The 19,160-nt window shown below is 38.5% G+C and overlaps 1 protein-coding gene across 1 annotated transcript; it reads left to right on the top strand.

Annotated features, from left to right (window-relative positions):
• The first annotated feature begins 318 nt into the window (after positions 1-318).
• Positions 319-4,444, top strand: LOC113031184 (claudin-4-like). The gene is made up of 2 exons (XM_026183134.1): positions 319-345; positions 3,264-4,444. The coding sequence occupies exon 2, from the start codon at positions 3,332-3,334 to the stop codon at positions 3,935-3,937; it is 606 nt and encodes a 201-aa protein (XP_026038919.1). The 5' UTR covers positions 319-345; positions 3,264-3,331; the 3' UTR covers positions 3,938-4,444.
• The last annotated feature ends 14,716 nt before the right edge of the window (positions 4,445-19,160 follow it).

Raw genomic sequence — 19,160 nt, 5'->3', positions numbered from 1 at the left:
TTTCATATTTTAATTTATATTTAATTGTGTTGTGGTTTGCAGCGTTTTGTGTTGTTTCACTTTAAATTAGTTTAAAAGGAAAAAGCTGAAAATTTAATTAGTTAAAAGTTGAACTGTGAATAGTTGGTTTTTGTCTTATATGATTTATTTATTTTAATGTGGAGTGAATAAATAAAAGTATATTTACGGTGGCCCCTAGAGACAAAGCATGTGCAAACTCCAAAGCACGTACAAATCACAACAGAAGTGCTCCAGGATGCTAGGGGCAGTGTTGAGCTTTTGTTACCTAGTGGCTACACAAGCCAGGAAGTACCAACGACCCGATTTGGTGTGTGGTAGTAACAGGTAAATGAACATTTTCTTTTTTAAATTATTTGAATATATACAGTGCTTGTGTATAAATACACAAACAATACACATATGCTTTCAATTGTGTAATTTGAGTGATCTGGGTAGCTCTGTTTTGGAAGTTCAGTTAACGCTAGAAATGTGTTTTGGAGTTTGTACGTGTTTTGTCTCAAGAGGCCACCATAAATATTTATATATAAACATATATAAATAAAACCACTTTTTTTTACATTAGTAATTCCTATTGTGCATAATTTTATATTATTGTTAATAAGAAATTAATTAAAGCAACAAAAAAACCAGAAGAGCCGGTTCGGAGCCGGTTCGGAGCCGAAAGAGCCGGCTCTCTAAAAAGAGCCAGAAATCCCATCACTAGACTGCGGTTATCTCTAAGTTGTTCTTTATATAGTTCAGCCTACTTTCAGTGCTTATTTCCTCTGCTAAATGTTTCACGCTTCAACAGATTAGAATCAAACCCAGCATTTACATGTGAAGACTGACTGATCTAATTTGTTTATTGCTGTTTGTCTGTTTCCAAAGAAAGTTTACCTTTTTTTTTTTTTTTTTTTACTATTTTGATGTTTTGTTTATAGGGGTGGAAGGAAACACACACATTTTGGTATAGATCATTTTCAATATTAAAATGATGTAGTAGCAGTTGGATGTGTAAGTGTAAGCATCAAAAAGATACAGTGGAGCAGGTTTAACTATGCCTTTCTTTAGCAAAGAAAAAACAAACAGTCATAACAATACACAATATTTTATAATACACATATTTATCTTTAGTTGCACGGTCTTATCTGATTGTCTGTTTCTGAAAATATTTTTCTTTTTTGCTTATTTATTTGTTTTTTAAATTTGTTTATTAATCAAGGTCTGCATTTGCTAATGTGGCTGTTTAGGATTTTTGTTTTTGCTATACTTTTTGTTTTGTACTGTAAATGCAGAAAAGTAGTGTTCACATATTTTATATACTAATTTGAAACTAATGTACTCATCAAATAACTTTGACACAAGTCACAGAGCATTTGGATGTCCCCCTCTACAATTCAGTAAAGTGAGTAATAGTTGTATGCTATCTCATGCTAAAACAAAATGATCACAAGCTGAACAGGGAACGGAGCAACAAATTGCAAAGAGGGCTTCCCGAGATAAAGATAAACCTGATATCATTCAAACCACCAACATGTCAGTCCATGTGTGCCATATGTCCTTTCCAGGAACTTAACATTACCATCTGCTGTCAATAAATCTCACATTTCAGTGAAACTGAAGCAAAGACATTGTGGCAGTGCAAGGCGAGGAAAAGGGTGAGGTGAGGCAAAAAGAGAAAAGGGAACAAATGATGATGTTACAAACACAAAGGCAGTGGTGTGGTGATTGGGAGTCTGAAAGCTTCACAATTATAGAGTTGTGAAGTTGAACAACCCAACAACGTCACACTGATAATTTGAAACAGATAATCTGTAGTTTAACACTATGGTAATTACCAAGAAGGCACTCAGGTTGGTTATACAGAGATGTGGTTCAGAGTATAAAGTAAAAAATGTAATGCTTAAGTGAGGAACCCAGATTCAGCCACTTCCTGCAGAAGTCTTTTCTGCAGCTTTCAAGAAAAACCATCAGCTTAGCTTCATCATGACAGCTGGCTGTAGGCGGATTCTAGGTTTGGTCTTGGCTATCTTCGGTTTTCTGGGGAGCATCATCACCTGTGCGGAGAGTTGGGTCAGAGTTGTGTTACATCAAGTGCAGCAGATATTCATATGAATTTTAGGTGATGATGCTGAGATCCATTCACTGAATTCCACCTTCATACCAACTTTAGAGTGTCCAATATAAAGACAGTATAAACAGTGTACTCTCGGTGTAGAGGATGGAAATCAACCATGACATATATACCTGTTTACACTGAACATATACTCACATATGTACTATGTCACCATATGTACTCGTATACACTGTATACATACCTACACTTGGATGTTTAGACCCACACTTTTAGATCAAATATTATTCACAAGTATATTAATGAAGTTGGTGCTACTTGTTGAATGAGCATATGTGATCAATACTGTCTGAAATGTATTGATTAGGATTAATAAGTAGCCTTTGATTGTATTATGGCCAATGGTAACCAGTCCAAACAAAGGGTTAAATAAACTTTGCCCCACTGAGCTACACCTGGAAGCCTCTCCGCTGCCAGAAAGTGATGAAGCACCCATCTCTATCCCATGAAGTAAACAAATTTTGACCACCTGAGAGTGCACCGGGGACACTTTTTGCCTGTCTCCAGTTGCCAAAGTTGTGAAAAACCCTTCTTTAACAGATATAGCAGCCCACCCCTGGCAGCAAACCTGACAAAGCTGTCAGGAGGATTCATTTTTTTCTGTCTGCAGTATGTTTGATATCTGACTTTTGCCCTTAAAACTGTCAAAAGGACCCAATTAAAATGTTTGATGTTGGGAACAGCGCTCAGAGTTATGGAGTAATGCCAGAAAGTTATCTAACGCAAGGGGATGCATCCATTGCACTTTTGAATGTGTGTGACTGTTAGAAAGCACTTAAGAACAGAAAAAAGTGCTTGTGTGAATGAGTGAAAGAGGCATGTTGTCTGAAGCGCTTTGAGTGCTCTGGGAAAGTAGAAAAGAAGAATCAGTCCGCTTACCATTTCACAGATTTCTTGAAAAGTCTGTGTGGGTCATCCAATAAATAACTCCATATCTTTTTCAAATGATTAATTGATTGATTTTTTAAATCTGCTAATATCTAACATACAGATTTTCTGTATGAAATGTTCTTTTGGGGAGTGATTGGTCTTTATATGTAACTTTGCATGCATCAGTGAAGATGCAGTCAACTTCTCCTTTAATTATTACAAGCACCTAAAAACCACTTCCTGCCTGACTTTCATGCAGATAAATTACTGAGGCTCTCAAGAACACACCATCTTTCCTCTTTGAAGAGATCAGCAGATCTCATCACGATGGCTGACTGTAAGCTTCTGGGTTTGGTCTTGGCTATCATCGGCTTTTTGGGGAGCATCATCACTTGTGTGCTCCCCATGTGGAGAGTGACAGCCTTCATTGGTACCAACATCGTCACAGCTCAAGTAATCCATGAGGGCTTGTGGATGAGCTGTGTGGTCCAGAGTACGAGCCAGAAGCAGTGTAAGGTCTATGATTCGGAGTTGGCCTTATCTCAAGATTTGCAGGCTGCCCGAGCGCTCATCATCATCGCCATCCTGTTAGGGTTCTTTGGGATCCTGTTTGCTGTAGTTGGGTACAGGTGCAGTAACTGTATAATGCATCAAAGACAAAATAGCAATGTGACTATAGCTTCTGGGGTTATCGTCATCATTGCAGGTGTCTTGCTCCTAATCCCTGTAACTTGGACAGCCCACGCTATGATTAAGGATTTCTACAACCCACTCTGGTCCGCTTCTCAGAAGAGGGAGCTGGGATCATCGCTTTACATCGGCTGGGGCTCTGCAGGACTGCTGTTCCTGGGAGGAGGCCTCCTCTGCAGCTCCCGTCCTCGTATGAATGACACTGACTGTGAGGTTAGGTACTCCAACCATCGTGCTGTTTAAGTCCTACATTTAAATACAAAACTAATGAGAACAAGAAAAGTTTCATCTCCTGTTTTTCTCCTGAGTAAAACAACAAATTAGATATTTTATTTGTACGCTTTAGGAAAACTGTATTGCAGCAGAAATCACATCGTACTTCCGTCAATTAGGAAAGTAACATGATTCAAATAAGCAGCAATGTTTGCAGTACAAGTGTTTAACTTTACTGAAGTTTTTACTTCTTACTTTTTACTTGCATCCAGAATATATTGAGGGAACACAGTTCAGTGTTTTGAATCTCTTTGTGTGCTTAAAGAGATTCAAATACAACAAATTACAATACATTTTCTAAGATATTTTACACCATGATAGAGATTTAGTTCACATTTCTTTGTTGTTCATGCTGTGTAATATATATTATATAGGTTATTCTCACTGAGTTTTTTTCTGGGCTCTTTAGGAAATTCAAAGGATGTGCATTAGAAACTGCCATGAAATCTGACTGTGTAGTCAGTGATTAAAGTCTAGAAGTCTAGGCCTCATCTTTGACTGGTCTTTCTTTTTTTGTTGAATAGTTTTCTTCTGTTTTTTGTGTCTTTCTTATAATGTATATGTAATATGAAATTAAGGTAAACATTAGAAGCATGTAAGATCATGTGTTTGCTTTTTTAATCTTAGCATAGCCACTCTTTTTTTTTCAAGAGTATAATAAACAGAGTAAAAAGTAATTCGTGTTTTCAGTTTATGGAGTATTTCTTATATTTATGGGACTAGATGCGAATTAAATTGAAATCAGTTTAAAAATATATTCTGTGTTTTTATTGGTTTGTTTGTAGTACATGAATTTTAGTCTTTCTGTAATTAACTGGTTCAATATTAATGATCATGTCACAGATTTGCATTTTCTAGCTGAATAGTTTTCAGATTGTATTTGTTTTGTGTTTGTTGTAATGCATATGCAGCAAAAATTATCAAGCATTTTTACAAGCAGGTGATTTCATGTGTTGTTGTTTTTTATCATGGTGGGGGGTTTTGTCAAAAGGTGAAATAAAATGAGCGAACAAGTCTGTGTTTATAGACTTCTCCCTTTTTGAAAGACTAATGAGTTTTGTAGACTTTTTTTATTCAAGAATGAGATGAAAGATGAAAGACAACGCTACCACACTTAGCTCTTATTTCCAAGTTTTATTAGAACATACTTAGTTATTTTGTTTCGTGTTCAGCATCTATCGAACTTAATGCAATTTATGAAATTTCTTTTTTTTAAATTCTGTCACAAAGTTGAAGAGACTCAGCATTAAAAAATTCTACCAATTATGTCATGGTTCAGGTTTTATAGGGTTAGAATAATGGTTCAAATCTTTGGTTAAAACTACTCAATTTAAAATGGGTCCAAATGTCCAACACTTTTTACAGTTCTGGTAAATTTTATCACCCTGAATAAAGTCAAACACACAGTCATTTTTATTTCTTTTGATGTGTGATACAAAGGAGATGGAACCAAAAACCAGTGGTGATTAAACGAAGGAAACGAAAGCAATTATCGGAACATATAAACTTAATCAGATGGCAGTGATGACTGGAAAAGAACAAATGAGGAAAGTAAAAATTTAGAAAAACACACAGCCTGCAAAGTAAGCCAGAAAGGTCCAAACTCACACAGAGGGGAACAGTGGACCCGGCCCACTTAGAGCGCAAAGGCCAGGTCCTCAGGAGGATGCAGCCTCTGAATTTGGACACCCCCGCTGTTTCCGGCCGGACAGTAATAACAGTGACATTTAACTTATTTTATCCGATAAATAAACACTCTAAAATTACATTTTCTTGTATATGTATATATACATATATATATATATATATATATATATATATATATATATATATATATATATATATATTTATTTGTGGAATAATGTAGTAAATTACCAGGGAAAAAATATGAATATCTGATTCCTCATGCTCCCCAGCAAATGTTAATCCCATCCCATTCATTTTAATTTTACTTGTATGTATTACACCCCCCACCCCCCCCCCCAACAGCACTGACGCAGTCTGACCAGAAAGAGAGTACCAGTGTGTTTATTTGGTAGTTCAATGAAAGGCGTCAGTTAGTTAGGAGGGAGGAAAAGAATCAGCGTTCATGTTTGCAGTTTTGCCTTGTTATATTTTAAAAAAACACACACACAAACACCACATTTTAGGAATTATGTGTTGGTGTTTTCTTGTTTGTTTGTTTTGTTTTTGTTCTAATTGAACACTAAAGCGACCGCTCCAGCAGTGGCCAACGGCTCATTTACCCTTGGTGTAGTGGGTGATTTCAATTCCAAAACTTTTACTTTCATTATAATGATATGGGGAAGGGCTTGATTAAACACTTAACTTGCTAAAATTAGCTTTGGACTTTTAATCATATGTTAGTTTGTAGTTATTTTAACTAACAATATTTTTAGGAATTCACATTATGTACAAATGAAATGAAATGAAAATTTAAAAAGTAGTAATAATAATAAGAAGAAGAATAATAGCAATGACACAGAATATCTGCAAGGTGAAGCCTCGCAAGTGGGGGAAAATACAGGAACCACTATGAGGCCACTTCTTTTCCAGTTTAGAATATAATTTAGTGCCAGGTCTGATTATTAGTCTATTAAAGACACACAATCATCCTTTAATGATAAATCCTCAAAACAAAAATCGAATAAAAGTAAAGCCAAAGTAAGACGTCTTATTTTCTTTGTTACTTTTTCATTACTCTTCTCTTCTAGGCATAGCTTGAAATGAAAAAGTAAAGTGAGCATCAAACCATTGCTACAAACGTTTGTGGCATTTGCTGTTTGGACTGCGGTTATCTCTAAGCTGTTCTTTATATTTCAACCTACTTTCAGTGCTTTCAGGGTTTCTACGTAACCATGAAGTGAAGACGCAGTCAACTTCTCCTTTAATTATTACAAGCAACTAAAAAACCACTTCCTGCCTGACTCCTTTCATGCAGATAAATTACTGCAGCTCTCAAGAACACACATCGGCTGGGGCTCTGCAGGACTGCTGTTCCTGGGAGGAGGCCTCCTCTGCAGCTCCCGTCCTCGTATGAATGACAATGACTGTGAGGTTAGGTACTCCAACAGCTGCCCTGTGCAAGTCCTACTTTAAATGCACAACCCGCTATTGAGAACAAGAAAAAAGATTTTCACCTCCTTTGTGTGCCCCGGGTAAAACAACAAATTAGATATTTTATTTGTACGCTTAGGAAAATTGTATTGCAGCAGAAATCACATCATTTTCTGTCAATCAGGAAAGTAACATGATTCAAATAAGCAGCCATGTTTGCAGTACAAATGTTTAATCTAAGTTTTTACTTTTGCATATATATATCTATATATATCTATATATAGATCTATGTGTGTGTGTGTGTGTGTGTGTGTGTGTGTGTGTGTGTGTGTGTGTGTGTGTGTGTGTGTGTGTGTGTAAGAGAAACAAAAGGTAGTTTCAGACTCGGTCCAGCAGATGGCAGATATCTCTCTTAACTCAAATTGGTCGAATAAACGTTAGGTGATTACAGACATGGAAAATGAAGATAAAAAAAGAGGCGGGCATTCAGAGGTTTTTTTTACAGTTAGGAGGAGGGTTTCCAAACACCTGTGTTGTACCTCAAAGTGCTTTACAGTCAGAACGGTGCCTTAACGTCAGTGTGGCGCATCGCATACTTTTTTATTAAGAGGTGTATTTTATTTACTAGCTGTCAGCGATAAAGCCAATATCGACAATGTTCTTCTGTTGCCTACGAGGGCATTTTAGCAGACTTTTTGCGTTGGTTTTCTTCGTGCTTGCAGTTTTGGAAGCAACAGAGTTTGAGGGTCGACCCCAGAAGATGCGGGAGATTCGGGCAACCGTGGCTGATTTGGCCTGGCAGGGAAGGACCTACCTGGGCAGGCTAGTAGGGGAGCAGACTTTGCTGTCGGTGGAGAAGGTAGCTGCTATCTTTCTATATCTATCTATCTTAAAGAAAAACTATCTCTATATATTCATTGATTGATTTATTTATTCATTCATTCATTAATTTTGTATAGTTTTTCTTCAGGCTATGATTCTGTATTATTTTTTTCTCATTGTAGTTGGAATTATTTTTGTGTTTAATTCTTTATTCTGAGAATCAAGTTTTGATTTGTCTCTGTGTTTGTTTATCTTTCCCTCTTCGTGTCTGTTCCAGCGTGTTGCTTCTTCCTGTTTTATTTTGGCCGTCTTTTGTCTCTGGTGCTTTGTGCTAATAAGCAACTTCAGCAGAGTGTTCACTTGCACTTTGACATGTACTGTGTCCCTCGTGTGCTTTTCTAAGAAGAGTTATAGTTTAAAATTTTGTTGTTTTGACCTGCATTGTTACTTTACTGAGCAATACAGCTGCCTTCTAGTTTACCTTTTGCTTCTGAATGTTGCTGTTTGGGTCCAAGAATGGAAACAAAAAGGCCTTGGATTGTTTTTCAATTGATTGAGTCATTCATCCAGTTTATTTTGGATTAGTAAGGATAATAAAATTGAGAAAGAAAAAAAAAAGTAAGGATAATAAAAGTTTATCAATGTCGACATTAAGCCCACACACTTTTTTAAACAAACAAAGGGCCATCATTCAGGTAGGATTTCTCACTTTGCTCTGACTCCTACTCCCTGCTCTGGCATGTTTAGCTTACCTGGAGTCATGTGACTCAGTGGCACTGAGCAGGGCCATGTTGGCTGAAGGGAGTTGTAAATGGAACACTGCAAACATAATGTGTGCTGGAGAGAAAAAATTATACTTTGCCAAAATCACCAGTTTATATAAAGATGTGAAAAGACAACATGGTTTTTAAGAAATTTCCATTCCTGTTTTATCAGTGTCTCAGTGAAAAAAAGCAGAGGCAAACTGTGACCCCACTGCTAATGCATGGTGTGCATATATAGATTTAATGACTATGGACATTCCTAAATGGAATATCAGTAACCCCTCTTCATAGATAACTGTGTGTTTGTTTTGGCCCACAGTTACTGTATATGTCTAACAAGATCAAACTGACAATTCACATGAGTAGATGCTGTTTGATACACTGAGTAAATGCAAGCAATATGAGGTATAAATGAGGTAAATCTAGGCTGTAACTTACCATGTCTCCATCTGTCCACCCCCTTCTTTTTTTTTTTCTTTTTACTTCTATTAACCCCTGTTTCCCCACCTTCCAGGATTTCCTTCAGGTTATAGGTGTGGTTGCTGAAAGTGTGGCTAATCATCTAAATGCAGTACTACAGTACATCTTACAATTCCTGAAGGCTAATGAAATTCAAGGTAAGGATGTTTTTTTCTGATGGGCCAGTGACTAGAAAACTACAATGAAGTTTTAATTTTAGACATGCTCAAAAAGTGGCATTGCCCTTCACCTACCATTTACACTCACCAGGCTCTGGGGAGCAGATGCTTAGATAGCACCAACAAAGCATAGGCTGTATGTAAAGATGGAAGACTTGTTCCTTCTGCACAAAAGGGTAATTTAGACATTTCAGAAATAGCACTGCTATTGTGACTGGCAGAGGAAGGACTGTGTCCCCACAGCCTTTAACATTCACTTAGGCCTGTTGCTGCAGTATTGAATTTTCTTTGCTGTTTTGGAGCCTTACTTTTTTATAAAAAGAAAAGATTCAAGATTCAAACCCAGTATCCCAATGCACAGCAAATTGACTGAGCCCAGATTGTTGGGTTAGGCTCAAATCTACAAACAACATTCTCACTTGGATGTTTTTTCTGGTCTAGTTTTGTAAGAGCTGATGGAGAGCTGTGATGACTGCATCCTCTGTATGCTGGATTTTCAAACTGGTGCGGGTGAACGTTAGCAGGGGGTGAGGATGTAAGAATGAGTCTCAAAACAAATCATAAGCAAACAACAAAAAAAGTAATATTAAATGTAGAAAGTGATCTATAGTAAGATGTTCTGTTCAATGTAAAACTAAAGAAAAATCTTGGTGTTTCACTCCACCTGCTGATCGGACCTACCAGACTCGCATTCAGATGATTATTCCCAATAAATAATTGATTCAATTCAAATCATAGTGTGATGTGCTTTATAGGAAAGCTGTTAATAAACACACAATAAAGGATTATTATATTAAATGTCATTGCTTGTGTTTGTTGTCCACAGTTGATCTCCCCATCAGCAATGTCACCCCAGAAGGACTGATTTTTATTGCACAGTGGCTTCTCAAGGTTATTTTTTGGTACTGCTTAATTTCTCATGCCTTCCAGTTGATTGGTTGGTTGCTTATACGGCTGCTGAGACTCATGCTAAAGCTGCTGAGAGTCATGGTGACTTGCTTGCTTCCAGGCTGGTCGGGAAAATTGTTGGCCTGGAGGAGCAAGTTGAAATCCTGGCCAAAGTTGAAGGGGGAAATCAAATTGAAAAGAAAAGAAGAGCAGCCAAAAAAATTTATTGAAAGATTGAAATCCCCCAGCTTATCTTTACCCAAAAAGTGAATAGAAGGACGCAACATTCGGCCTTTGTAACGGAAAAGTGTTAAAACTGAGTTTATTTACTTGTGTTTTTGCTAATAGTTAATCATGCTTAATTCTGATCATAGTATAATGAAGAATAAATCTAATCAATATGAGGAGTAAGAATATGTTGTTTGAGTAATGAAATAATTTTGATGCCTTGCTTTTTCACCTAGATTGTGGGAGCATTGTTATGACTATAGTGCATCCTTGGCTCTTTCTTTGTGAGTGTGTAAGATTGTCAAATACACAGTCATAACACAGTCATAAAGAGAAAAAGTATGTTTATATGTGATTGAGCTATTGAGAAATCATGTTGAAGTAACCATTTTAATGAATGATTGAACTTTTCTTTAGTTAATCTGTCTGAAAGGTTATAGAGGGAACAAAAGGGTGTGGCTTATCTTTGGGACAATGTGAATGTCATGTGGGCTGATGGTGGGGTTAAAGAGGGGAAACGGAGATGAGAACAACATGTATAAAAATCCCATGCAGATAGAAGAAGTTGTTTTTTGTTGCAGTGTTGTTGAGTGGAGAATTAGAAGACCTTGGAATTCACAGTTAGGATTTTCTGCAAGAAACCCAGAAGATTTCACCTTCTTTTTCCAAACCACCATGGATTATAAATTGGATTGACTATTTTGGGGGTTTACTCTGCTCACTGCCACCATGTTGGATTGGAACTTCGAGGAAGTTTTGGGAACTTTGTACAGAGTTCTTTGAATGTGCATCAATCTGCCTGGTAAGGAAGAGACTCCATCTGTTGCTAAGGTGTTCTCTCTCTTCTCTTCTACAACAACATCAAGACCAGTAGTAGATATTTAGCAACATTTTAAACTTGATTATTTTTAAATTTCATAATCTTTTATACATTTTAAGATGATCAAGATGTTTTCATTGTTATTGTCTTGTTGAGCTGTTTATGTTACTCCAGCTAAAGTTGCTCAATTAAAAAAGCTTATCTGCAATTAAAGTTAATTTTATGAACGTTCCTTTTTTCGGGTTCTTTTCTTAAAAGTAAAGGTAAAACTTGTGAATGAGTACTAACATCATTTCAGGGTTCTGGGGCCTATTTTCCAGGCCACAAAAGTAAAACCTGGCAAACCATAGATCATTCGGGGGGAGCGAATGTTAATGGATGTGGCTGCTGATTAAATCGTACTGACAGTTGCTAGTGTTGTTGCATCATCTAGCAGACAGGGGGGTAGACATTTAGGCAATCTAACATTTACAGTTTCACGGTTTGCCAGGGCAAGCCGTGTGGGGTGTGAAAATCAGGACCCAAGATGCAGGCACTGACATTGATGGGATGAGTGAGCTTTTAATTATGAGTGAAGAAACTACTGACAAAAGTGGAGATGGCGAGGAAAGGAAGTAAGAAATAACCTAAACTGGAAAAACCTAACAAATGAAACTGAAGCCAAAACTCACGGGATGACATGCAGAGGAACACAGGAAGGAACGCACAGGAAACAGGGAGACTCGCGGAGACAATACAGACAAACCAGCAACAAGCAGAAGGAAACAACACACACTAACATAAGACACAGACCTTCACAATAAAACAGGAAACTGAGCACACATGCAAAGAGACAGACTCAGAGACATGGACTTTGTACAGAGACCTGACTACACTGGAACAGAAGGAACACACAGGCAGGGTAGACTAGGCACAGAACAGAGGGAGCACAGAGCAACATGAGGGGGCAAAGGGACCAAAACCTAGGACCTAGAAATTCAAAACCAAAACACCGACAGTAATAATGTGGCAAATAAATAATAAACAATTCAACTCACTGGATCACAGACCCCGGACCCATGACACAGAGAAAGTAAAATTAAAATGAATGGGATGGGATTAACATTTGCTGGGGAGCATGAGGAATCAGATATTCATATTTTTTCCCTGGTAATTTACTACATTATTCCACAAAGAATATATATATATATATATATATATATATATATATATATATATATATATATATATATATATATTTATTCTTTTTTTTTTTTAAAGGTCAGTAACTTAAATCACTAGTCAAAAGAAAAACAGCAGTTCACAACTTACCCATGAGGGTTTTCTGTGGGCAACCGATAGAGGGCTTGCCCACAGAAAACCCTCATTGCCCCCTCTGTGGGTTAGAAGATGATATTTCTACCACTTGGGTCTACATGAGGGTTTTCTATGTGCAACCCATAGAGGGCTTGCTCACAGAAAACCCTCATAGGGCCCTGAAAGGGGAAAAACTGCTATTGGCCAAATGAAGTTGACTATTGTAGAGAAATTGAAAACACACCAAACCCCATCACTATATTTCCTGGAATATGAAGCCGAGCAAAGGGAGCTGATTCAAAACATTAGTAAAAGGAAGTTAACCTGGATACTTATGATATACTGTAAAAGAACTTAAGATAAAGTTATCAGGCTGCATTCCACTTACTAAGACAAACTCGTTTGATAAGATATGATGGCTGTTTTTTAAAATTTGTCGTTTGTTTTTAATAGTGAGCTCATGGCGCAGTGGTATAGAACCTTGCATAATATGTGAAAGAACCCTTTGAAGTCTCTTTCCCTGGAAGCAGACATAAAACCCTTGGGGGTTGTGCAAGAAATAGTATACTTCAAAGAAAATATGCAGGCAGCTGGGTTACCTAATGGCTTACCTGTTGTAACCCCTTGTGAATGAGGGAATAACTGAAAGTAGCTCTTCTTGTTCTTTAGTTGGTTTGTTTTTATTTTTTTAACAACATTCGGGCAGCCCACTGTGGGCCTTGGTACCGATGTGAAATGTAGGGCACATCCATGCCCTGCACTGTTAGACCCACAGTGGGGCTAGATCTGCTTAGTGTGGGCAGCCAACAGACAGCCTATACTATGGCCTCGCAACATTTCACTTTGATACTGTGATTTTGTGGACTATGTTTACTTGGATTTTCACTAAATGATTCTAGTAAAGCCACTGGTAAACATTGGCTAGGCACAATGGCATACTTAATAAAATGGGCGGCCACTTTATTAGCCACATAAGTGTGCCTTATAAATTTAACCAAAGGTGTATGCCAGTTTGCTGAAACACAGATAATTGGCTCAAAAATATTGGCATGTTTGTATATCCCATACTGTATATCCATTATCAAAATCCCAGAGAGTAGGCTGTTAACTATCAGTTCTTCCCAGCTGTTTCAATTGCGTAGCTGTGAATCACCATGGTAATGACATTTTGTGGAACTGGAAGGATGCAACTGTTAGAATTTCTCTGAAACATGCTTGGCACTCTGGCATAACAACTTATAATACTTGAGTAATTTAAATCTATGAGCATAATAAGAAGTTACTCTATAGATACAATGGGGCAAAAAAGTATTTAGTCAGCCACCAATTGTGCAAGTTCTCCCACTTAAAAAGATGTGAGAGAGATGACTTTGTCAAAGGGCCATATTCCCTACCTTTACAAACTAGTTTCTCCACCTAGCGAATCTCTTTTCCATAGGACCAAGATGAAATGGGAGTCACAACTCCACATGTGTCTTTCTGAGAGGAAGCTGTAGGGGCCATTAATTCGTCTTTTAGTTGTGCCAGACTTTCATTAATACAATTTAAAGTTTTCCACCTACTACACTACAGTAAAGAAAAAATGTTAAAATTATATCCAGATAAATGTGATGATAAATGTAATAGATGCTCACAGACACCTTGCAACCTTACTCACATGTTTTGAGCGTTCCCCAGGCTGTCTGAATTTTGGCATCAATTCTTCAAAACAATTTCAGATATATTAGGTATAAATCTAACTCCGACTCAACATATTGGTATTTTTGGCAAACCACCAAATAACCTTCGTATCACAGCTATCCAAAATAACCTTATTGCCTTTGCTTCTCTTATTGCCCGAAAAAGAATTTTGTTGTTGTGGAAATCATCTCAGCCACCGTTAAACAAAGTCTGGACTTCTAAAATTGGAGAAGATGCAAACAATTCTCCCTCAGACGCTCGTCGGATAGATTTTTTACTTACTGGAAACCATTACTTAAATACTTAGAAAAGTTACCAGCACCAGAAATCTTTTTGTAGTCCAACACATGACCGTGCACAAATTTTCCTGCTATTGCTGGCAGTACCACCTCATAAGAGTACTTCATTTAAGATATACCAGCATTATTAATTTGCTTTGACCGAGGAGCAAGCAGTCACCAATATTAATATTAACTAATGTTGATTAATGGTAATATTAATCTATAAGGATAAGTACTAGCACTTTATTAGCACTTTATTGTTGATTTTTGTTGTTGTTTGTTTTGTTTTTGTTTGTTTGTCTTTTGAACGGGTTAATCCATCTTTCTATAACATATTCATCTTTAAATTATTATGAGGGAGTGGGGGGTATTCATGCCATCTATGTTATTTACGTTTCTGAATGTTATAAAAAAAAGAGAAAGAAGAGACTATCTTTTCTATGTGTACCTATGTGCTTTATGACTGTCTGGCATTTGAAAAATAAAAATTGGGAAAAAAAAAAAAGATGAGAGAGGCCTGTAAATCACAATCAAGAAAATCACATTGTCTGATTTTTAAAGAATTTATTTGCAAATTATGGTGTAAAATAAGTATTTGGCCACTTACAAACAAGCAAGATTTCTGGCTCTCACAGACCTGTAACTTCTTCTTTTAGAGGATCCTCTGTCCTCCACGCCTTACCTTCTTCTTCTTCTGTATAGGGTTTACTGGCGGTTGGCAAACAGCAAAATGGTGCATTACCGCCACCAACTGGTATGGAGTGCGGACCGAAATGACAAAAAAAAAAATGGGTCTGCCTTAAAAACCAAAAAACAGCCTGATAACTTCCACTTACAGAGGTCGTGCGAAACAAATCAATCAAGTCCAACTTCACTTCCATATCGTCCAGCTCACTCGTTACCTGTATTAATGGCACCTGTTTGAACTCGTTATCAGTATAAAAGACACCTGTCCACAAGCTTAGTCACACTCCAAACTCCACTATGGCCAAGACCAAAGAGCTGTCGAAGGACACAAGAAACTAAATTGTAGAGGCTGGGAAGACTGAATCTGCAATAGGTAAACTCTGGGATCAATTATTAAAAAGTGGAAGACAACTGATAATTTCCTCAATCTGGGGCTCCACACAAGATCTCACCCCAGAGTGTCAAAAAGATCACAAGAATGGTGAGCAAAAATCCCAAAACCACACAGTGAATGACCTACAGAGACCTGGGACCAAAGTAACCAAGGTTACCAATAACACACTACACCGCCAGGGACTCAAATCCTGCAGTGCCAGACGTGTCCCCCTGCTTAAGCCAGTACATGTTCAAGCCCGTCTGCTAAAGAGCATTTGGATGATTCAGAAGAGGCTTGGGAGAATGTCATATGGTCAGATGAAATCAAAATAGAACGCTTTGGCCAAAACTCTACTTGCCGTGTTTGGAGGAGAAAGAATGCTGAGTTGCATCCAAAGAACACCATATCTACTTTGTAGCATGGGGGTGGAAACATCATGCTTTGGGGCTGTTTTTCTGCAAGGGGACCAGGATGACTGATGTGTAAAGGTAAATTCAAAACATTAGTAAAGTAATCCAGGCATGTGCAAAAACACCATCAAAAGTCAAATACAGCTTATTGAATAACACACTTCACACAGGTTTACTGAGATAAAAACCTCTTTAAACATTCTTCAGTTCTATGGAAACTAAAGGACGTGTTAGATAAGACACATCCTCAAATTTCCTTAGAACCCACTGTGATGTAAAAGAGAAACTTGGCAGAAAGAACAGCTTGGCTTGAAACCCAAAGTTGAGTTACCATACCACTTGCTGTGACTGACATATGAAGTCTTTCATTTTCTGCAGGCATTTGTGATCTTTGAGATTTAAAATATATGCCAAAACTCTGTCTACAGAAGCATATGTCGCAAAACTAAGTTAATCATTTTAGTATTTGAATGATGTCGCTATGACTAATAGTATGGGAGGAGATAGGTGCCAAAGCTGCAACTGATGTATCTAATATAGTGGCTGGGCACACCGGCATACATAATTATTAAAAACTTCAATGCTGAAAGCTTGAAGGTTGTTGCCTGCCATTGCTTTAAACATTTGAAATGTCTGAAGCTTTATTTTATTGACCCAGCTCAACTGCATTGTATTGTGAAAACATGTACCATGCATTAATGTAAAAGCAGAATGGGATGCACCGAATGAATCAGAAACTGGAGCTGCATTTGTTGAATTTGCTTTAAAAAATGTAAATAACACATAAATGGGACCAGAAGTGCCTGAAAAGCTGAAAAACCTTGGAGTTAAATAATCTTTCCTGGACAATGGAGCTGACTTAATGGCCTGCTTTATTAAGGATACTGATTAGTTTGTCAAAGCTGAACCTAATATAGTTGTTATCTGATAAACTTTCCCTGATAGAGGAAACAGACTTGCCTAATAAAGTAAACAGGTATAATAAACCTACACATTAACTTTCATTTGACCATTGTCTATCCAGACTTGAAAGCTGAGTTGAACAGCTTCCACAAACCAAACAACCTCTTTAACACTAATGGTAAAAGAAAATTACAACTGTTTAGCCTCCCAGAATGTTAAGTAGGAGCATGCAATCACTATTTTATACCAGCTGCAAAACTAATTGACAACTTCTAACAGAAAAATGAGATGTGGCTCCAGAATTCTGCACAGCACTCTATTACGCCCTTATAACTACATATTAAATGTAGAGTGGAGTACGCTCCCTTGGACTTGTTCGTGCTGGTATAGTTGCCATTATCATGTTGGAGTTTTCTGAAGGAGGAGTTGGTATACTGGCATCAGGAAGTTCAAGGCATCCAGCAAGTGCAGCTTTCAGGAGGTGAGTGATTATCACCTCCTGAAAGCTGAAGTGATTCACTTCCAAAGAATGGAAATGAATCACTTCAGCTCCTGTTCCGCTTTCTTTTTCTGTGCTCGTTTATTAATATGGGTCCTGTTCTTTCCTCTGAAAAAAGGAGCACTGCAACAAATTTCTGTAAAACCTGCAGCACAGTTTTACAGTAAGAAGGCTGTATTTTAAAAATCCAGTAGTATTCTGTAATCAGCAAAGCATGGGAGCTCTTGGAAGTTAATTTGATTGTTATGTGAAATATACAGTCTATTGAGGTTTTGCAGAAACTTGACCGCCTGTGACATTAACTTGTCAGCCATTGTGGACGTGTAAAAATAATACTGAAACATAGTGAGAAAGCAACTAACTCCATTGCAATATATTTCACACCTCAAACATTTAGTAAACAATTAAACAAATAAAAGTAAACTGCAACAAATTAGAGGTAAACTACTAACTCTTTTACACTACATCCACACCTACATGGGTAGTTTTGATAACGCAGCTTTCTCTATGTGTTTGGGCCTTTTGTCCACAAAAAACAGCATTTTGATTTACCGAAAACAGAGACTTTAAAAAAAACAAACAAACATTAAAAAAAACACTCCAGTCAGGTTGGAGATATTCGAAAACTCAGTTTTTGCGTTAACATGTGGACAAGGAATACGGTGTTCGTCATGCAACGTCAAAGGTATATGCCTTTTTTGGGGCAGGGGCGTTTGTGTGGGAGCCCCATTTATAAAAAAAAACAAAAAAACAAACACAGTCCATTATGTTAGCAGTGTCCAAGCTAGCATAATTCATTTATACACCCCGTCCCCCGTCCCCCAGGGCATGAAGCAGCAGATTGAGGCCCCAGAGTGCAAGAGCCCAAGGAGGACCATCACAGGGGCAACCGTGTCACACTCGGTTGAGGAGCTGAGTAGAGCCCCAGACGAGGGGTCACACAGCAGCCAGGGAGCAGAAGCCACAGGGGTCTGCAGTGACGTGCCCGCGGGCTCTGCCGACAGCCAGCTGTGCCAGAGTGTACTGAGCCCCAAGCAGGCAGCAGGAGTGAGCCGGTACATACCTGAGCGCCCAGCTCCAGACACCAAGAACCACCAACGCACCGACACCTGAGGGCATCAGCCACCAGCAGGGGGTGTGGTGGGGGGAGATAGGCCTCCATACCTTGGAGGGCCTGAGGTGGACCCGACCTGACATATAGACACAGACGTGCATTCCCATCCTCATGCACACATAAACAAATACTCGGCACTCACCCAACGTGGAGACAGACACAAAAAGAAACTGTACACACAATTACACTCCCTGAACATACTCTAGCCCCCAGCTCCCCCCCCCCCCCCCCCCCCCCAGGGGGGAAACCCACCTAGATCCAGAAGATGCTACCCATTTCCCCGGGGTGAAGACTCCCCCGGCCTCACAGTAGCAGGGTGGCCCCGCATCCCAGACAATCGGACGGCCAACTCCTCCTCTCCGCCCCTCTGCCCGGATGGCTAACAGAGAACAGAGGTGTGTGAATACCCCAAACTTATATCTGCCCGCTGGTGTAGTGTTGCTGCATACTGTTCTAAAGTGCATGGAGGGCATGGTGCTTCCTGACAGAGAGCAGCAGGTCTACTGAGAGCCCTCAAGGTCTGTGGATTTAAAATAGAAAAGTGTGCACCAGAGGTGAGGTTGAATACACACACTGTCCTCTGAACGCCATATAACGTGCCCACCCCCAAGGCCCTATATGTATGTGTAATCATAGCGGGAGTAATGTGGCTGTCTAGGTTACAGAATGAAATTGAGGCACAAGCGGCCAGAAGGGGACAGAGGGGGAGTGCCTCCCCGGCACCCTAGTG

This window comes from Astatotilapia calliptera, chromosome 10, assembly GCF_900246225.1.
Source record: "Astatotilapia calliptera chromosome 10, fAstCal1.2, whole genome shotgun sequence".
NCBI lineage: Eukaryota > Metazoa > Chordata > Actinopteri > Cichliformes > Cichlidae > Astatotilapia > Astatotilapia calliptera.
The sequence above is the reverse complement of the archived record's forward strand: the minus strand, read 5'-3'. Positions and strand labels throughout refer to the sequence as shown.

Bases quoted from the DNA above. Each gene is read 5' to 3' on its own strand.
- LOC113031184 (XM_026183134.1), top strand. From the start codon at position 3,332: ATGGCTGACTGTAAGCTTCTGGGTTTGGTCTTGGCTATCATCGGCTTT.